The sequence below is a fragment of the Dasypus novemcinctus genome, chromosome 6 (genome assembly GCF_030445035.2).
Source record: "Dasypus novemcinctus isolate mDasNov1 chromosome 6, mDasNov1.1.hap2, whole genome shotgun sequence".
In the NCBI taxonomy this organism is placed as follows: Eukaryota; Metazoa; Chordata; class Mammalia; order Cingulata; family Dasypodidae; genus Dasypus; species Dasypus novemcinctus.
Window position 1 is genome coordinate 52,171,978 of NC_080678.1, and position 21,498 is coordinate 52,193,475.

The 21,498-nt window shown below is 40.2% G+C and overlaps 1 protein-coding gene across 5 annotated transcripts in view; it reads left to right on the plus strand.

Annotated features, from left to right (window-relative positions):
• Window positions 1-19,505, plus strand: part of LOC101447266 (lysosomal acid lipase/cholesteryl ester hydrolase-like) — a 45,732-nt gene extending 26,227 nt beyond the window's left edge. For 4 of the 5 annotated variants that reach the window (XM_058298813.2, XM_058298812.2, XM_058298816.2 and 1 more), the window contains 7 exons: window positions 4,313-4,511; window positions 6,116-6,225; window positions 8,406-8,542; window positions 11,752-11,898; window positions 12,733-12,804; window positions 18,013-18,084; window positions 18,937-19,505. In XM_058298813.2, the coding sequence (XP_058154796.1) occupies window positions 4,313-4,511; window positions 6,116-6,225; window positions 8,406-8,542; window positions 11,752-11,898; window positions 12,733-12,804; window positions 18,013-18,084; window positions 18,937-19,179 (980 nt within the window). In that variant the 3' untranslated portion in view covers window positions 19,180-19,505. The remainder of the gene's footprint in view (window positions 1-4,312; window positions 4,512-6,115; window positions 6,226-8,405; window positions 8,543-11,751; window positions 11,899-12,732; window positions 12,805-18,012; window positions 18,085-18,936) is intronic. The other variant, XM_058298814.2, reaches the window with a different exon arrangement.
• The last annotated feature ends 1,993 nt before the right edge of the window (window positions 19,506-21,498 follow it).

The following is a 21,498-nucleotide window of genomic DNA, read 5'->3' on the forward strand; positions in this document are numbered from 1 at the left end:
TGTCAGGACTGTGTTCCACTGGGCTGTTCCCAGGGGCTGTCCCAAAAAATTCCCCTCAGCTGGGGGAAAACCAGCTGCCCCACGTTGGGTGCCAGTTGCTGCGGGAATGAAAGACTTTCACACTAGAACTCATGTGCAGGGAGGTCTCCGTCTGGTTTATTTCTCTTGCTTGTATATCCTGTGTTTTTTGATTTAGCCAAGGGCTGTGGTTAAAGATAAATTTCCCAAGGATGTTTTGTCTTGGAACAAGAAACCTTGTCTCTACACTCACATCCTATCTAGTGGCAGTAAGGGCAAGAGGTGGCCATTTTCAGAGTTCAAGCACAAAGAGATAGCTTATGCAGAGATAACCAAGGACAGAGCTCTATTTGTTCTAAAGCAAAAAGAGATGAGCTTTAATAAATCATTTAATCATGCCATTGGTGAGGTGATAGAATTAATTCCACACACAAGCATATATTTTATGCCAGAGTGAGCTTATTATCTTTGTTTCCTTCCTTCCCTTTTTTTATAAACCCTAGTACATGGTGTATACTGATTTCCAATCCCACATATAGAAAAATATATATTGATAATTTTAATGATATTTTATTATAGTCATTAATTGATGATTCTAATCAGTAATGTGAGTTATATTTGAGAGGCCAGGACTTCAGTAAAACATGCTAGGGGAATGTGGCTCCTCTTTTCCTATCCTCCTCCAGGCTTTTCTCTCCATACAGTAATTAAAGCAAATGATGCTACCTGCCCTACAGATGTGTTTATTGCTCCTGCCACATGTGCAGGTGCCTTGCCATGGAATACTAAGAAAAAAATTCTTGATTTGCTCCCAGATGGCAGGAAGAAAAGTTAGGAGACCTCAGTTCTAGATATTGGTCTGCACCCAACTGTTTATAGGCTTCCACCTCTGTGAACCTCAGATTCTTCAACTGTAAAAATAGTTACTTGGCCAGGACAATCTCAAAGTTCCCCTTTAGTCATCTTCACTCTCAGGTCTCATGGGTTTTCTCCCCTCTCCTTCCTTCCTCCCTTCCTCCCTTCCTTCCCTTCCCTTCCCTTCCCTTCCCTTCCCTTCCCTTCCCTTCCCTTCCCTTCCCTTTCTTCTTCCACCTCTTTCTTTCTAGGTGTGTAATTGTGTGTGTTTTGGGGGAAGGGAGGTTGATACATTGGTCTCCAGAATGGGGAGCATAAATTGAGAGTAGCCTGAGCTAAATCTGTTCATAGCATTTTCCCCCCATCTTCCTACTCTGCTCTGAATAGGCCTCTCTGGTTGGGCTATCAGTGACATGTATATAACTCCTGCTGTGAGCTCAACGCAGAGGGAAGTTTTAAAGGGAATCTGTGAGAAAGGGTTGAGTAATCTAAGGGAATGAGTGATTTTCCTTAGACCTGAGTAGGTACTTCTCTGAGGGTTTGCAATTCCCTGGCTCCAGGCAGTACATGAGATTGAGGGTTTTAACTATCCTTCAGCTCCCATCTGAATTGTCCTTCATTCCTGTTTGGGAGTAGTGGCGGTACTTTGGCTCTTTTAAGACCAAAGAGACAAAAAGGATCCTGAAGGTCCTTCAGTGCTAGAGTGGCATCTGGAACTCGTGGGACTCATGGGACTCATCTCCTCATCCAGGCCACTCCTGACTTTATCAGCTATTAATAGCACTGCCATCCTTCTAATGACTTGGATTGGAAACTACAGAATATTTCTTGACTCCCATCTTTAAGTAGCTGTCAAGTTCCTCTCCAGGCTGCCCTTGTTATATGCTTCATTCAGTTCACCCCACCCTTTACTTTCCCTACCCAGCACCCTAGCTTAGGCTTTTGTTCACAGAGCACCAGAAAGAACCTCAGAAACCTAGAGACTTGAAACATTTCCATTTGTGAGGCTCCCCATACATTAAGAAATACAAAGAGATTTCCAAACAGGAATGTAGAAATTCAGTCTGCTTGAAATTTAGAAAAGCAATGCTTTTAACACACACAAATATGTTATTTTTCTATACAATTTACAAGAGAATTAGATTTTGTATTACAGCGTTATTCATTTACCTGTACCTCATTCAGCATGGAACTTGATTTGACAAGTAGTGATGTCTTTCAGTCCTGCCTCAGTGGGCCTTTCTGACTATCTGTAACCTCACTTGGAGATCATTAGAGACTTCTCATGAGCAGAGGGCTGGTCCGTGGCTCAGCTCTGTGTCCTCTTAGCAGCTCTGCTCTCCTCTATGACAGACTCCCTGTTTGATTGTTTGTTTTCTTTGTACCTCTTAAGCTTCTCAAAGACCACCTATAATTGTGTGATTCAGCCATTCAACAATCTTCAGGGCCCTAATGAATGAAGATACCCACCTTTACTTATATTCTTTCCCTCTAGCTGTTGTCTGTACCATTCATCCTTTCTATGTAGTAGTAGAACTTTGCAGTTCACCATGTTCATGATGACAGTGATTACCGTGATAGGCTGTGATGTCTATGGTGACCTACTCTGTATGAGTAAGAATCTCTCTCTCTCAAGAGCTTTTGAGGAGTGCTTGAGAACCATTGATTGTCAACCATGTTTACTCATTATCTAAGAAACATTATTTATTAGTTGTATAGGTTTTAATTGGTGCCAGAGCAAAATTATAAATAGTGTAATTGAAGTTGGGTCTGTTATATTAGTAAATAGAAAAAGAAAGACTTCCTGGAACTCTCAAATCCAAATGAATTATTTCTTCTTTGCTAAACTTCCCCCTGGACTGCAACTGGTCCCACACCACTGGAACGATGCCTACCATCCTCGGTCCTATCATTTTTTCCCCCAGCTGAGACATTTTATTTGTGTGTATGTATTGCACCACTAGAAAAAATTCCCAGGATTTTCTTTCCAGTGCATTTTCATCTTGGTTCCTTTTTGATCCAAGATACCAGTTGATGTCATCAGTACAATGAAACCAAACTGACAGATCTTTGAGTTGCACATCAAATCTGGGGCTAATCACTCTGCACTTGTTTAACCTGCCTGTGAGTTTCACAATTTTCCCAGCCTTCTGATCAGAAATGATTTCAAATTTGCCAATGTAGCCATGCTTCATCATCACAGTGAGAAACCAGCTGATGATTTGGAAGCACAGCATGATAATAATTTGGTAGTTCTCTCTCACATCACCCAGGAGGTTAGTGTGCACCATTGTGGTAGATTGGAAAGGTAGCTGAAAGACTCTGTCTTTTTAGAAATAGTAATTCTTTCCATCCTTCCAGGCTCCTCTTGAATTCCAGCTCTCCCTGATTGCTCAAGTGAAGAGGAAACCCCTTCCTCTGATCAAACGAATGCCTCTTGAGATGCTTCTCTTTTTCTGCTTCGGGGTTGACTTGTTTGTGTACTGCTCCTTCCCCTAAACTTCTCCCTACAGCAATTTTTGAAGGCAGAGACTGGGAAATTTTTGTAGCCTTCCTAGCAACTACCCGCCCCTGTGCATGGCAAGCCTAACCAGGAGTCTTATATGTTTATGCCCTTCATCTCCCTCATGCCGAGGGTCCTTTGGTTCCAGATGAAGCAGGGTTTCTCAGCTCCCAAGTCTGTTACTTCCACTATGTCATAGTGTTCCAGGGACAGGTGAGAAGAAAATAAATTCACATATACCTATATGTATATGAATATTCAAATGAATTAATATATATGAACTTGTGCTTTCTTTCTTTTGGTTTATTCTGCTAGGATATATTGTGAGAAATCCAATGACTGGATCAAATTATAGACATCATTTATAACTCCTTAAAAATATATTAAAAAATTAACAAACCAGTGTGTCTTGTTTCTATGCATGTAAAAAGTCTAGTTTCACTGCCACCCTTCCAGAACTTTTTAAAAACATTCTTACTAATGTTATATAGAAGTACATTACTATCTCAACATTTTAATTTGTTTCTATTTCATTGTTTGTGGGATTTTTATGAATGTTCTGTTTAGTGATATATAATGTTTGTTTTGAAGTTGGGCAATGCTAAATTTTTTTTTTGAGTGATTATTTTTTATTGCATGTTTTTGAAGATACATAGATCACAAAAATGTTACATTAAAAATAAAGGAGGTTTCCACATACCCCATGCTCCACCCACCCAATCCTCCCACATCAACAGCCTCTTTCTTCATTGTGGCACATTCATTGCATTTGGTGAATACATTTTGGAGCATGGCTGCACTGCATAGATTATAGTTTGCATTGTAATTTACTTTCCCCAAGTACATTCATTGATTATGGCAGGTTATCTGATGTCTAGCATCTGTCGCTGCAATATCATTCAGGACTGCTAACTCTTAAGTGTGAGTGTCTTTCAGGTCCCAAGCCAGTAGTGTTTCTGCTGCATGGCTTCCTTGAAGATTCCAGCGTCTGGGTCTCTAACCTTGCCAACAGCAGCCTGGGCTTCATTCTCGCAGATGCTGGTTTTGACGTGTGGATGGGGAACAGCCGGGGAAACACCTGGTCTCGGAAACACAGGACTCTTTCAGTTTCTCAGGATGAATTTTGGGCTTTCAGGTATATTTTAGTTGATTACCACATGGGCCTCTTTCCTTCATGCCCTTAGTTCAGATGCGTGGGGATTTCAGCAGTGAAGGCAGATAGAGTGTGACTCTGACTCTTAGGAGAGGAGAAACTAATGCCTTGTGAAAGATTTTACACCCCCTTAATTGAATAAATAGCAGTAGAGGGCATTATAGATAAATAATTATATTATAAACATTAGATTTGATTAGGAATTAGGAATTCTTAAGTTATTTTGCCATTCTTACTGGTTAGGATGCTGCTGGGCAAATTTTATTCCTTCCCCTTCCCCTTCCTCCATAAACATGTATTTGAAATATTCATTTTTCTTCTTTCTGGAAATTCTCACCTCTGAAATTCTCTTCTTTCTCTTCTACCTCTAGGAATTAATAGCAGCATGACACTGGACAATTTAACCTAGGTCCTCTGTGCCTCAGTTTCCTTATCTGTAAAATGGGGATAATAAACCCCTATCTCATAAGGTTTTTGGAGCAAAGCCAGGAGTTCTGAACAACAGAGAAACCCAAAATGATAGTCAGAGATGTAAGGAACAGAACAGATTTATTATGTGCAGGCTCAGAGGAGAGAAAGTCTCCAAATTCTGAGACCCGTTTTTCAGTTTTCACAGGTTTATATAGGATTTTATGTGGGATCAGCATGACTCTTGCTCATTGGTAACATGTTGCTAGGTGATATTTTGCAAGTGGGGTTACAGAAGCAGAATGCAGGTGCAAGGTCACCGGCTGATTTACAGAAGCGGGAGCTGGAGTGTTTGTTAGATTACAGAAGTGGGGGGCAGGAGGCATTCTGTGATAATCTCCTGCAGGACTATGTTCTCACGGGCTGATTTACAGAAGCTGGGGCAGGCGTGGCTCATTAGATATCTTTTCTGCAAGATTATGCTTTTTATTTCTCAACAAGGTAATTGGGAGGTTAAGGAGATACATGAGAAGGATCTGGCCCATTCTAAGTGCTCATGAACAGCCGGCTTTTCCATCCTGGGTGACACTCACTCGTGTGTGCACTACTCACTTGCAGGGCTTCAGAGTCCTGTGCCCAGGACCAGGCATTAGAGAAGGAAGCTCTATGGTCTCCTCCAGGTTTGCTTCCCATCTGCCAAACCGTGCTTGCTGAGGACTTGAAACACAAGCATGAGAGCCTTTACCTAAAGACACAACAGGAATATGTTTCTTGTAGCACTACTCACAATAGTGAAAAACTGGAAACTACCCAGATGCCCATCAGCAGTGGACTGGAAAATTAAAATGTGGTGTATTCTCACACTGGAATGAGAACTAATAACCCATAACTATATGACCTGGGTGAAGTCAGATACAGAAGAATACATCCTGTGTAATTCCATTTATATAAAATTTCCAAGAATGATAAAACTATATTTTGTGTGAAAAATTAGGGCAAGAGTTACCTTTGGGAAGCATGACAGGAAGCAGGCTAATGCAATCTTCTGGGCTTCTGGGAATGTTCTGCTTCCTCTGCTCAGCGCTGGTTTACTGAGATGTTTCTGATCATTCTTGATGTATATGCCAGTATTATTTGTATGTAATATTTCAGTGAATCAGTTCCTTTTTGAATTACAGTTATGATGAGATGTCAAATTATGACTTGCCAGCTTCAGTTAACTACATTCTGAATAAAACTGGCCAAAAGCAATTGTATTATGTGGCTCATTCTCAAGGCACCTCAATAGGTATGTAATAAAAGTGAAAAGTTTATAGGATGTCTTTTTTTTTTTTTAGCAGAGTTTGCTTTTTTTTTTAATTTTATTTTTATTTATTTCTCTCCCCTTCCCATTCCCCCTGCCCCCACTGTCTGCTCTCTTGTGTTCCTTCTCTGTGTCTTCTGTGTCCGATTGAATTCTCAGTGGCACTGGGAATCTGTGACTCTCTTTTAGTCATGTCATCTTGCTGCATCAGCTCTCTGTGTGTGTGACTCAACTCCTGGGCAGGCAACACTTTGTTTTGCACAGGACAGCTCTCCTTGTGGTGCGCACTTGTGTATGGGACATCCCTGTGTGGGGACATACATGGGTGGCATGGTGCACCTTATGTGCAACAGCACCGTGTTTGGGCCAGCTCACCACACGGGCCAGGGGGCCCTGGGTTTGAACCCTGTACCCTATGTGGTAGGCGGAAAGTTGATTAGTTGAACCACATCCGCTTTCCTGCATTTGTTCTTAAAAGTGAAATTTATATTTAAAAAAAAAAAGTGAGCTGTAAAGAAATAATGTTATTTCACATGCAAGTTTTTTTATTTTTTATTTATTTTTTATGACAAGCAGAAATACCAAATAGGGCAAGGAATTTTGGTAATATTTGGTTTTCTCTAGAAATTCAGATTTTAATAAAAATGGATAAACATGGTGTATTACTCTGTTGAAATTGGATGAGCCTATTATATATTATATATTTTACTAGTTAAGCAATATATAGGAATGTTAGAAGATGGAAAACAAGAAGTTTTGTAAGTTGAGAGACTTAAAAAATATATACAAAATAATACATTGACTTTTAAAGTTAAATGGAACAAAACTAGCTGCAAGATTGCTAGGTTACACTGATATTATTTAAAAATGTTAAAAAAATTTTTTTTCCAAATAATTTTTTTTTTCAGCATGATGTTCTCAGGGTAGTTAAATTTTTAAAGATTTATTTATTTATTCTCCCCTGCTTATGGCTTGTTCCTTTCTTTTGCTGTCTCTTCTCTGTGTCCATTTGCTGCACGTTTTTTCTGTATCTCCTTGCCTCTCTTTGTTGTGTCATGTTGCTTGCCAGCTGTCCATGGCACATGGGCCATCAGCTCTCTGCTGGGTGTGGGCCAGCTTGCCTTGACAAGAAGGCCCACAATGTGAACCCAGCACCTCCCATATAGTAGATGGGAGCCCAAATGATGGAGCTACAGCCGCTTCTGGTTTTTAAAATTTATATGCATTTTTATTTGTGGTGATTATAAATTAATGTGTTGATTTAAAGAAAATAAAAATTACCCATGATTCTATCAAATTCTATTATGAAAGCATCAGAATCCAAAATTTTTAACTTTGTTAAGAGGTTAAGAACCTGCCCCATAATTTGTTTAATTCTGTTGCATATTTTAGTGTTTACTGTGTGTAACACCTTTGTGGTCATGTCGCATGATCTCCTTAGAATAAGTTCTAGAGGAATTACTATACTGCAAGTACAAATGTTTTTCAGTGTCTTGGTATGTACAGTTAAGTTGCCTCACTCTCACCACCACCAAACACTCTTTGCTAATTTGGGAGGCTAAGACCAAAAAAGCAACTTGAATATATTTGCATATCTTAGGAATGGGGTTAGGCTCTCTTCTTTGACCTATCTAATTGTGTACTTTGTCCTACTTCTTTGTCAGGTGGCATTCTAGGATCTAGTGTAAGGCAGGAAGTAGACTGAAAGGAAGCAAAAATATTTTAAAGCTGCAGATTCTAAATGTGCATAGTTCCTTTTTCAGTGGTTACGTAACTGGAGAGCCTGCCAGTCCTTAGGGATGGAAGGAAGGAGGAGTAGGGGAAGAAGATGATCAGGTGGAGCTGTTAGGGATAGTCTTTACGTGGGAAGGTTCAAATTGTTAAAGGAACAGGGAATGTCTTCTGCTTCAGGCAATCTGGGTTTCTTTCAGTGCATTTCTAGGTTGAGATTTGGAAGAAGCACTTGAAAAATTTTGTTTCACGTGTTTAATCTTAGGGTTTTTGCTTGCAGAAATTCAAATGAACCCCATTCAAGTGTTTTGCTTCCTGATTGCAGCATTTGCTGGATGGTTCTCAGGCTTTCTCTAGAGCATGACGCAAAAGGGCATGTTGCATTTAACAACAGATTCTAAATGTGGAACTCCTATTTTCTTTTGTTTGCATAGGTTTTATATCATTTTCACGGATCCCTTGGCTGGCCAAAAGGATTAAAATGTTTTTTGCCCTGGCTCCTGTGACTTTACTCCAATCCAGCACTAGTCCTTTAGTCATGTTAGGAAAACTTCCAGATCTTCTCCTCAAGGTACATTGATTGCCCCTCCTTTTAAAATTTGAAGAATTGGCGAGTGGTGGGAAATGTGGGCCTTCCTCCTCTTCAATTTGTTGTCAGTAAAACAGAAGGGTTTTTTCTCTTCATGGTTGTCACCATTTGAAGTAGTTATGAATTCCAAAAAAAAATATTGGATTATGTTTGTAAACCAATTTGTACCTGGGAATGATTAAATTATGATTGTGGCTCTGATTGGGTGAAGTCAGTAGGGTGTTGAGTCCCTGTACCTTGTGGGTGGGGACTCACAGATGAAAGGGGCATGACAAAGGGCAGAGTTGAAGCTTTTTGTTGCTAGAAGTTTTTTGATGTTGGAGTTTGATGCTTAAGTCTTAAGCTGGAGCCCCAGGAGGTAAGCACACAGAAAAGAGATGCAAGCCCCAGGAAGAGAAGAGCCCTGAACCCAGAGAGAAGCAAGACCCAGGCAGAGAGGAGCCCAGGGAGCCTAAACCCTGGCAGTCTTCAGCAACCATCTTGCTCCAACATGTAAACATAGACTTTCGTGAAGGAAGTAACTTATGCTTTCTGGCCTGGTATCTGTAAGCTCCTACCCCAAATAAATACCCTTTATCAAGGCCAGCAGATTTCTGGTATTTTGTGTCACCACCCCTTTGACTGACTAATACAATGGTTTTTCTTAAAGACATATGCCTTTCAGAGTGGCTCTACCAGTTTCATGCCTGATCAGCAGGCTATGAGCAACTCATTTCCCCATTCTGGGGGGTCTTGATAACAATAAGAATTCCCAAATACCTCAGTTCCTGGAGATTGTAAATAAGTAGTGTATAAAAATGAAAACTTGTTCTCCTCCTTCTTTCTCACTCTGCATTGGAGAAAGTGTTTTCTTATATCTGCAGTGCGGCCTTGGGATGTGTGTCCTTCACAAATCACCCTCTAGATTCCGATGTAGGCAAAAGAGCCTGGGTTTGGAATCATCTCTTCCAGATGATTGTGTTTTGTAGTATTGCAGAAAATTGACAAAGTGAGTGGTCAAATATTCATAAAACCTTTGAATTAGCTGCTCTGACAAGTGCATGTTTCTTCTGCGAATGTTAAATTTTCCTTCTAATTCTTTCTCAAAACACAAATTATAAAGAAATCAAAGTTGATATGTGTTGATCTGTATATACGTAAGGTGATTTTTGCATTGTCCTTATATTCTGTCCTTCTTGGTAATTTTGTGGAGTTTGTCACATTAGTGCTGGGTAGCAGTTCTGAAGTACAAGGTCAACCTCACATCCCACGTCAGTCAAAGGAAAATGAGTTATTGTGATTCAGGTCATTGATGGGTCATCCTATTAACTTGATTGTTTGATGTTCTTTTTTTATTATTATTATTTCTCTCCCCTTCCCACCCCCCCCCCAAGTTGTTTGCTTTTTGTGTCCATTCACTGTGTGTTCTTCTGTGTCCACTTATATTCTTGTCAGGAACAGCCAGAATCTATATCTTGTTATGTTGCGCCATCTTGCTTCATCTGCTCTCTGTGTGTGTGGCACCAATCCTGGGCAGGCTGCACTTTTTTCACACTGGCAGCTCTCCTTACGGGGTGCAGTCCTTGTGTGTGGAACTCCCCTATGTGGGGTACACCCCTGCATGGCATGGCACTCTTTGCACGCATCAGCACTGTGCATGGGCCAGCTCCACACTGGTCAAGAAGGCCCTGGGTTGAACCTTGGACCTCCCATGTGGTAGGTGGATGCCCTATCCGTTAGGCCAAATCCACTTCCCATGCTTGTTGTTCTTTTTTCTTTCTATTTGTTTTAACAGAGATCCTCACAAACATGCTTTTGTCACATGTGACCATTATGTAGTCTCAAAGCAAGAATTTATAAAAATGCCTTTTCATGTCACTTGACCTCTGCATGCCAAATTTGCTTCCTCAATCTCCCCAGCTAATACTAGAGTGATAAGCCTGTAAAAAAGGAAAATGAAAGGAGACATGGTGTTGGTCTTTTGATCTTGATGGGATGTCTTGTAGGAGACAGATTTCATAGAAATCACAAGCTTGTATGTTCATGGGTTAAATTTTTCTGAACAAGTGTTTAATATGGTTGGAACATGTATTAAATTTAAATTCCACCATTTAAAAAGTGGAATATTTAAAATTAAAATCTTGATTGCTTATTATTTTGGGGAAGGAGAGGAAGAAGCTGTGTACCACTGGGCCCATAGTCCTAACCCCAGACAGGACAGAGCCTGCTGCAGTTGTACCCTGTAGACTGAGCACAAGCTTTCCAGTTCTCTGCAGTTGTGAACAGTCCCTAGTCATAAACAGAGGCAGGTGGCATTTTCCTTTCACAGTTTTACTAATTTATATTTACATGCTGCCTTTTATGCATTTGAGTTTTTCATTCCTGCTTGACACTCCAGAGGGTAAGAATAAGGAAGAGTGTAAATTATAAATGGGTTTGGGTTCAATATAAGGAAGATTTGTTTCCTGTTGTACATGTGTGGGAAGGTTTACCTTGTGGGCATAATAATTACCCTGGATCTACTTGAGCACAGGTCCAGTGACAATTGGACAGGAAGGAGGTAGACCAGGTGTTGACAATTTTTTTTTTGTAACAGGACAGATAGTTAATATAGTAAATATTTTCAGCTTCATGGACCATACGTATGTTTTTGCCACGACTCAATTCCGCTGTTGTAGTGTGAAAGTATCGAGGGCCAATACATAGATAAATAAGTGTGTCTGTGTTCCAATTAAACTTCATTTTCAAAAACAGGTAGTGTGCCCGATTTGGCTGATGACCGCTGATTGGACTAGGTGGATGTACCCTCAGCAGAAATTGCTAATCAATCACAGCCTCAAGTCTTTCTCAGAAGTCAGGATCAGCCCATCACAGTCAGGTGAAAACTGTCTGGGGCTGGCTCTAGGATGAGTGAGCATTAAGGCCCTTTCCCACTATACAAGGCAGCTGTAAAATGAATGGATTTTCTGCCTCCTTTCCTTCATTTTGAGAATTTAGTCACATGTCTATAACATTGGGGTAGATTATCAGATTTTGCCTTAGTAAACTTATGACATCGGAATCCTATTTGAATCTCCACTGGTTGTCATTTTGCTCCTGAGTTTATCCACGGATATCCTTGCCTCTGGTCTCTGCTTCTAAGGTGGGTCATGGAAACCTTTGTACCAGAAAGAGATACTGAATATATTCTTGGGTTTGTTTCTCTTTTATAGGATTTATTTGGAGTCAAAGAATTTCTTCCCCAGAGTGTATTTTTGAAGTGGCTTAGTACTCATATTTGTACCCATGTCATTCTGAAGGAGCTTTGTGGAAATCTCATTTTTGTTCTGAGTGGATTTAATGAGAATAATTTAAATATGGTATGTATGTTTATAGTAAGACTACTTTAATTTTTCAGTATCTTTATTTTGTCTGTGAATGTATTTGGATTAGATGATGTAGGTGAGGCCGAATGACCTCATTAGAGCTCCAAAGGGCTTTTCATTTCAGAGACGGAAGCATAATTTTAGTAGGTGCCTAGAATGCTCTTTGCTGTGGTCATCAAGCAGGCAGTTATCACCTTCCTACATTGTATCTATATGGAAATATTGAATGAGAAGATTTGTAACAACTTAATTTCTGATATTCTAGTGATTTGTTTCTTTTAAAAAGTTACTGTGTGCTTAAATTTGAAGGACTGTTTCCATATATATGCAAATATGTGAATATGTGCATGTGTATTTGTTTTATAATATGTAATCCTTTGGCCAGCAATATACTGGTGTTCCTAAATATATTTGTATTTTGTAATGTTGCATTTTTGAAAACAGGTTTTAAAATTCTGGATTGAAGGCTGCAGGGATTTTAAGAAATGTTATTCATTTTTCTTTTTTCTCTTGATAAAAGTAATAGAAAATTTGTATATAAAATTTTGAAATTCAGAGAAGCATAAAGAAGAAAAAAAAACTACGTATAATCACAACCCATTAGGCTGCATGATTATCATGTTGTTGCTTTTCATTTCCTTCCTATATAGTCTCTGTGTGTGTGTTGTACATATTTTATAGGACTTATTTATAGTTGAGAAATTTTTCCCACCCATAATCTCTCATATCTTTGAAGTTACAACTCTATAGTTAAAGGATAATAGATATGTATTATTGATGTCTCCTTAATGCTGTTTTCATTCATATTTCAATGTATTTATTTTGCAGTCTCGAGTGGCTGTATATACAACACACTGTCCTGCTGGAACTTCTGTGCAAAACGTGTTACACTGGAGTCAGGTAGGTATTCCAGGAGCAAAATTGGGGTTTGTGTAGCATCATTGCTGGAAAGATCTGCGCATTCCACACAGTACCTCTCTGCAAATGTTTTCCAAGTAGAAGGACAATCTGCTTACAAATATGAGCTTATTTCCTTCCCCAGAGTCCTGGATTCCTCATTGAGTTAGTCTGGCTTTTACTGTCCTCTCTGGAGCGTACTATACCATGCCATGGGTTCACCAAGCAGTAATTGTGTTGACTCATTTCTTTTCCTTTCTCTTCCCTTCTCTTCGATATTCTGCTATTCTTTGAGTCTCAGATTTATTTTATTTCCATGTTGCTTCAGAAAGCATGATTTTAGAGCAGCTTTGGAGATAGAAGCTTCCATTTCAGTATTAACCTAGAAGCATAATATGCCTGGAAGATCAGTAGATAGAAAACTTAAGCCTATTATTATCAACCTATCAGTTGTCCCTCCCTTTGCTGAGCAGTGAGAATCTGTATTTTAAGAAATGAACTAACAGCTGCCCAATAGCTTCTTCTGCTTCATCAGATTGGAGAACCTTTGCCATGTGATAGCACTTTAGGGAACTCATTGGCCTCAGAAATATCCTCCCCTGGGAGTCCTGTTCTTAGCGTCTCCCTGAGACTCAGGAACCAGAAAGGGCCATGTGAAGTTTCAGCTCCTTGTAGTGAAGGTCGGCCACACTTCAGATGTCAGTGACTCAGTGACAGATTGCTGAGGTTTACCCAGGGGCACCTGCAATGGAAAGTAGTGCAGTACATGCTGCACAGCACACTCTCACCTTTTAAGGTGTCTTGATCCCTTCAAAAATCCTTATATTCACACATTCATTCCAGCTCGTGCTTTTCTCCTAGTCATATGTCTGTTTACAGTCCCTTGTTTTCTTTCTAGACCTACCACCCAAATTCCCCTGTTTTTTTTTTTTTTCCTGTAGTTGGGATATTTTCTTTCTTCTTTTTTTTTCCTTATCTTTTTTTCTCTACCTTTTCTGAGCCTTTTCCCCTCTGTCCCCTAGAGGACATTTTGCCAGAAAGGGTGAAATTCTGTTGCCTCAGCAGTTAGTGCACTCCTAAGGATGCGTGGACGGTGACACAGCTGACTGAAGGTACAGGCTGGGCTATGCTCTAGCTCAGTGGCCTTTGTAAGCACCCAAATCTCAGGTCCTTGGCAAAATACCCATGACCACCCCCTAGCCTAGCAGGAGCCCTGCTCTTGTTCCAGCACCTTTATGTGGGAGCTAACTGGAGTCAGGGTTGCAGGCTGAGTTCCCCAGCACAACTCTCTGGCCCACTTGGGACCTTATGACTTTAATCTCTACTTATTTTGGAATTTCTTTCATAACCGTTTCCAAAGCCTGGACTCCCTGTGTTATAGACCAGTGATAACGACCAGACTCAGACTCTTAATAAAGTTCCAATTGAGAGCTTTATTAGCCATGTGGTGACTGCCTCCTTCTATGCAGAGGAGAGAGCAGCCCCAGGTTGCGGGGGAAGTTTGCTTATATAGACCTTTAGGTTTGGGGCGGGGCAATATCTCAGCAAGCAAGCATGCATAGAAGCAGATGTTTGCGGCTAATTAAGTGCTGGGGATTCTATCAGGGGTGACAAGCAGTTGGAGAGTTCTTGTTATTTACAAGGGTCTGGGTCAGGTTGGTCTTTTGGCAGGGGCTGATGAGATTTTCTACAGGAGGAGACTCTGGGATAAGGTTTTACAGTTGAGCAAGCTTGTTACAGAAGCAAGATAAATGTGGTTAGAGGGCTGTGGAACTTTCCTCTCGATGGGGGTGGTCACAGGCTCTTCTCCACACCTGCAGAAGGCAGCCTTGCCCTTGCCCCTTGTGCCTTCTGTGTCATCTCTTTGTCAGGAAAATAGCTGCTTGGCAGGGTGACTTCACAGGACACTTTCCTTGATCCCGCCTCCTCTGGGCTGTTGGCCAGAGGCTGCCACCCTGCCTGTCGGGGACCCCTTGGTCAGGCTGCTCCAGGAGGCAGCCCTGGTGCCTGCTGGGAGTGGCTGCTGAAGGTGGGCAGGGCCTGGGTGTTGGCGACTGAGAGCCCCAAGTCAGGTGTGGATTTTGGAGGTTCCTGTGGTATGAGTTGGGAGGTGCCCTCAAAGGCCATTTTATTCACAGTACAGTCAGAAGTTTGCTTTTTGCTTGATCAATTAACATTTAGTTGTTCATTTCCAAAACCTATATCTTTACTTGGCTGTTAAATTTAGTTTACAAATGTTATTCTCTTTAGAGCCTGACAAATTCCAAAGAGCCCCAGAGCTGAGACTCTCGTTTCTCTCTCTGGCCCTCTTGGAGCCCTGCTCGAAGCCCCGGTGCTCATTCCTGTGTGAAGGCTGGTTCTAGTACATCTTTATTGTTGGTCAGAAATACTTCAGGTGCAGGTGAAAATGCAGACTCTTGGGCCCTCAAGATCTGTTCAAACTCAGATTTCCTAGGGGGTGTGTCCCTGGGATATGCATTTTTAATAAGTACCACCAGATGACTCTGATACAGTCCATTGTTTGCAACCTAATGCTTAAAAAAAAAAAGAATTGCTCAGAAATATTTCTTAAAACATTATAAAAAGGACATTTAATATAATGTATGGGCATTATAATATTTTAGAAAACATGTGCGTGCAACAAAGAAAAACCACCTGTGTGTGTACCACCCAGGGGCAGGCACTAATAGTATTTTGGTTTAATCTTATAATTGATTGGTATAATCATTCCCATTACTAAAGTAGGATCTTAGGACATGCACTTTCTGTAACATTCCTTTTCATTACTAAAGTAGGATTAGAGGATACATACTTTCTCTAACATTCCTTTTTATTGAATGAAATAGCATTGTATTTGTTAGATACAGGCTGAGTTGCTGTATCAGAGACCCAGAAATACAGCCACTGAAGCAATTTCTTTCTTTCTCATAATACAGAGATCAGTGGTCTGGGGTGGTGGTGGAGGGGTGTGGGTGTGTGCTGCAAAGTCATGCAGGGTCCAGTGTACTCCACCCTGTAGCTCTGCCATCCCTGGGTGCTGTCCTCCTCTGCCTGGGTGAATCTGGGTCATCTCCATGTCTGCTCCAGCCCACAGGAAGTGGGGAGTGAGGAAGGGCGAGGGGCTTGACATTTAGGAGGTAGCTCAGAAGTGAGCCAGATGGCCATGCCTAGTTGTGAGGTGGGGGGGAGGTGTGCATTCTACCTGGGTGGCCAGGTGTTCAGTAAATGCCTGAGCGGTTCTAGTACTGAAAGCAGGAAAGTAAGAATGGACACTGGGGGTTGAGAATGTCCAGATCAAAACTAAATTTTAAAAATATTCCTAATGCAGAAAAAGTTTTCCATTGCATGAATTTTTTCCTCTTCCTCCTCCCTCCTCCCTCACCTCCTCCTGCTCCTCACTACTTACTCCCCCACCATCTCTTCTTCATTATAGTCTCTTTGCAATATCAAACCATCCTGGGAATATATGGTGTTATATTGTATTATAGATATGTCTTTATATATCAGGCAGATTGTTTTTCTTAGGATACACTTGAAGAAGGAGGCTGAGTGGTCAGACTGTTGGACTTTTTCAAGACTATCTTTAAGACTTTGATACATATTGTACTATAAAAAATACTATTTACATTTTTATTAGCAATTCAGACTTAAAAATAACTTTCTAAATGTCACTTTAAAACTGTGTAACCTAATATTAAAATTATTTCCTCCTGCTCTTCAGCCACATGTTATTACATAAGTGTAACCATAGTACCTGTTGTGTTTCAATTTCTGACTATTTCCCTCTGAATATTTTTTATAAACATTCTTTAGAAACAGTTTTCTGTTTCTGTCTTATATTTATATTTATTATTATGACATGGCATGCTGTTTAGGCATATTGTTGTAACATAATGCAATTAACCAAATATCTATTAAAGAACTTTAGCTAATTTCCATGTTTTTGTTCCTATAAACAAACTTTTCCATATTTCCCTCCTTCTGAGGTGCCTTTTCAAGTGGATAGTTTTGACGTACGAAAGTGACTCTCACTACAAATTTCAAGCTAAGAAATTTAGCCTGAGTTTTAGGCAAGTTTTTCCTTTACATTCATACTCAACTTTATATAAATGCTGAATATGGATTTGACCAAGTGTTAAAAAAAAGTTCACATCTGAGTACAGCAGCAGAGCACCTCGCATTGAGATATTTTCACTGATAATTGCAGAGGGAACAGGTGTCCTAAGAGGTGCTGTAAATCCATATTTTGTTCTGATTGTTAAATGTGCCACATATACTTAATATCTGTCATTTGAAATGACAGAAGCAGCTGCTAAAATTTCCCATTTAGCAATCCTCTATGGTATCTAATGGCACTACCTTTTATTATATCAAACAGTAGACTTTTATGCAATTGATGAGGACTGAAACTTCACATACATCTAAAGCATGGTTGGCTCTCTTTGTACAGTTAATGTGGCGCCACCATGTGGCCAAAGTTTACACATAGTTTCCAGTTCATTAGGAATGCCAGTCATGGATTTAATTCTTGACATATTTTTAACTTGGAAGTTTGGGGGAACTATGGCTTTGCATTATTCCAAACTAAAAATAAGTGACTTTTTGTTAATAGTTTTATATCGGACTCTTGTAAATACACATACGTTTAAATTGTAAATAAGATACCAACCCATGGCTTTAGTCTTCCCAACAAGGTGGAAGTTGTACTGACCTGCAGTACAACTTGGTGATTACACCGGCTCTGGTACTCAAAATAGAAAAAGTGTTACATTATTGATAAATAAGGAAAATAGCATTACTAGACAAGTAGGATGGGTATATAGAACACATGATAGTTTTGTAACTAAATATATTTTCTTTCCCAAATAAAGCTGTTATTCTCTGAAAAATTTCAACTACAATTTAAGCAGAAAACATCATCAAAAGTTCATCCAATGGAAGCAACTATTGATCGAGTATAATTCAAAGCATATGTTTGCAGCTGCTTTCTGTGCACTATTACAGCTACTCTCCAATTATACTATAAGAAACTGAGTCATTCAGTAAAGGAAAGGAAAAAATATTTAATTTTAAATTACAGTTTGGAAATAAAGAGTAAATCTGGTTATCGTATAAAATTGATTTTCAAGGCTGTGACTAAGTCCAGCAACCTATGAGGTTATCTCAAACTTCTGTATCAGATAACTTTTTCCCAAACTGTCTTCCTTTTAGACTATTAAATCCCACAAGTTTCAAGCCTTTGACTGGGGAAGCAGTGCCAAGAATTATGTCCACTACAACCAGGTAAAGTCTTCAAAGTCTTCAGAAATAAAATGGGCCCTGAAAACTCATCGAGGAAGCCAGCCTGGGTTACTGGGTTCTGATAGGGGTCATTACTATGGGAAGTATTTGGGAGAGTTAGACAGGAATGTGTTAGTGTTTCCTCATTCGATTCCAAAACAACACAAGCCCTGTGGTGGGTGTTGTGGGATGGGCCTCTCCTCCTTGCCCTGTCGTGGGCAGTAAATAAGAATCTCCACTGTGACGTGTCATTTCATCGTACTACATACATGGACTTAGCAGTAAGACCATCCTAGGGTTGTCACCTGCTGGCTCTGGGGCCTTGGCCACATTACATTGCCTAGGCCTCCTTTTCCACACACAGGTAAAATTACCATTTTTGAGTGATGAGTGTGTGGTGCATTTCCCCTGCTTCCTGTACAATCAGTGTGATTATCTCTGATGTACAGATGAGGAACCTGATGTTTAGAGAATTTTTACAGCCTGCCTTCCATCTCCAAGGGAGAACATGGGAGGCTATAACTCCAAAGCACCTTCCCAAGCCCTTGGTTCCTCTACCTGCCATCTGGTAGGTGGGGAGAGCTGTGCCTCTCACAGGGGACCCGGCCCCATCATGGTGCCCCATGTGGCGTATGGTAGCATCTCAATAACTAACAGTCTTTATCCTTTACTGTGGGTTTGGTTTTTTTTTAAATTTTCTGGTAAATGTAATTGAAAAGGTAACCTGATAGTGATTTTCAAAAGTTAATCTCTTCTTCCATCAAACTGACTACATATTTAATAGAGACTATGCTTTGTGATTTTGAAAATTAAAAAAAAAAAATAAGTCCCCCTGTTTCTTTTTTTAAATTGTAGAGTTACCCTCCCACTTACAATGTGAAAGACATGCTGGTGCCGACTGCAGTCTGGAATGGGGGACATGACGTGCTTGCAGACGTCAATGACGTCAATGTCTTACTGACCCAGATCACCCGCTTGGTGTACCACAAGACTATTCCTGAATGGGAGCATCTCGACTTTATCTGGGGCTTGGATGCCCCTTGGAGATTGTATAATGAAATTATTCATCTCATGAGGAAATATGAAAGCCAGACTTAAAAGATATAGAGTTCTTTCCCAGGTCTTTTTGTTTTTATATTCAAGGTAACTGTGAGACTTTGAAGATGCGTAATTTTCTCCAATGAGGATTAGAAACTCACTAGCTATTTTTGGTTTTTGTTTAACTGAAATCACCAGCTGATTAAGGAATTAATGTCGCAACTATAGTGTTGTTTCTTTAAGTCTTTGTGAAAAGATACTTATAATCATTCTGTTTATCCTTCCAATTTAAAATGCACTGTATTAGCTTTTTACTTCCATCCAAAGCAAATCAACACGTGTTTGGCTGTTTAAACTGATGATCATTAATAAATAACTTGAGAAAATCTCAGTGTAAAAGTATCTAGCTTTCATCTCCCTTGCTTTCCCATCTAAGGATGTGTATTTATGTACCTAAGTGATACTTTTTTCATGCTTTTTCAGTAGGTACAGAGTTAAATCCAGTGAAATCCCAGCTCTGCCAGTCGCAAAGATCCCATGATGAATTTTATTTATCAAACTTACCCACTATAGCTGTGAGTTAGTAAATGGTTAAATGGCTCAGGCCAAGCAAAATAATTTGCTGAAATCTTTGAAAACTAATTGCACTGAAACCCAGAGGGAGACTTTATCAGTGGTTACCAGCTGGCTTTCTTTTAACCAGCTGCTGTATCTCAGTAATGATGTCATGGTGTAGAAAAACCCTGTGGCTGCCCATGAGAAGAGAGTCCAAGTTTAATTTTACACAAAAGAAATGTGAACATGACTGTTTTCACACCAAGATTCAGGGACTTGTTTTCTTTTTGCAGTTGTGTGTTCATATTGCTAGTCCTGATCTGCATTCCTATGTCAGGAAGCCCATATTCACATACTTTTTGTGCAATGTTTCCTTACAGTACTCTCAGGTGGACAGATGTTTTTGTGATAGAGTACCTGAGCTGCAATATCAGAATTTAGTATTCGTTATTATGTGCAAGCAGAATACTACTACTTTGTAACATTTAAGTGTCTTATTTAAAGGTTTCAGTAAAACTCAGTGAGCCTCAGGTCTGAAGAAATGTTGTATGTGGTTTGTCTTTAATTTAACTGCCTTTTTTATTCTTTCCTTTTCTTTTTTGGCTTTACTTAAATCTTTTCTTTCTCATCTTTTCCCAGTCCTTACTCATTGTAAATCTTGCTGCTACTGCTCATGAACATCTGTTCCTCTCTTTTGGGGAGGAGACCACAGTCTCAAGAGTAAGGAAGGTTAGAGATGTTTGGAAACACAAGATTCGTAAGTTATCCTGCAGGCACCACGTTGGTGAGGCTGTGGGTGGAGACTTGGCAGCCTTCAAACCCTGTGCAGGTAGCTCGAGGCCTGCAGGCAGGAGCATGGATTTGAGTAGCATTTGTCCATCTTCTTCACTGTAGACATGAGGCAACTGTAGTAGTTATCTAAAAAGGTGCTGATGCAAAATACCAGAAATCTGCTGGCTTTTATGAAGAGTATTTATTTGGGGTAGAGACTTACAGTTACCAGGCCCTAAAGAGTCTGACTTAAGGTACCATTAAGAGGTACTTTCTCCCCCAAAGTCTGTTGCCATCTGTAAATGTAACGTGGTGGACGATGTCTGCTAGAGTTGAGCCTTCCTCTTTTCTCTTAAGGCTCCATGGTCCCAGTGTCTTCCAATCTCAGCTGTAGGCTGGCAGGAGACTGATCACTCTCCCTGGGACTCATTTCTTTCCTGGCTGAGCTGTAGGCTATCATGCTCATCTCTCTTCCCAGGGCCATGTCTATGGAGCACTCTCTCTTCCTGCATATCTGCTTCTGTGTTCTCTTCCTCCATGTGTTTCCTTCCATGTGAGAGTCTGTTTTGTCCCCACCAAAGGAGTGGGGACTCAACCCTACATGCCCTAATGATGTGATCAAATAGAAGCCCTAATCTTGCTTTAATAAGGTAAAAGTGAAACCTCTGAATCTAATACAATCTAATATGCTCAGAGGAACAGACAGTTTACAAACACCATCCAATTCATAAACAATACCAACTTGCCACAGCAACCAAGGTCAGGAGAGGTAGGTCTCCTGAATGGGCCCCTGGAACATAGATTTGGAGTCCCAGTAAGATCTCTCCCCCTAGGGTGTGGTTTGAGAGAAGAGACTACACGTTACCAGTCTCTGTCTACCCAGAATCTAACCCAGGGCCTGGAATATAGTGAGTCTCACTAGGTATATGTAGATAGACTAAATGTATGAAGAATGATTGGGCTTCTTCATGAAGCTAAGGAACATTAGGTGCTCAAGTAACAGCTGGGAAGTGTAAGGAATGAAGTGGTATCAGTGATTTTTGTTAGACCCAG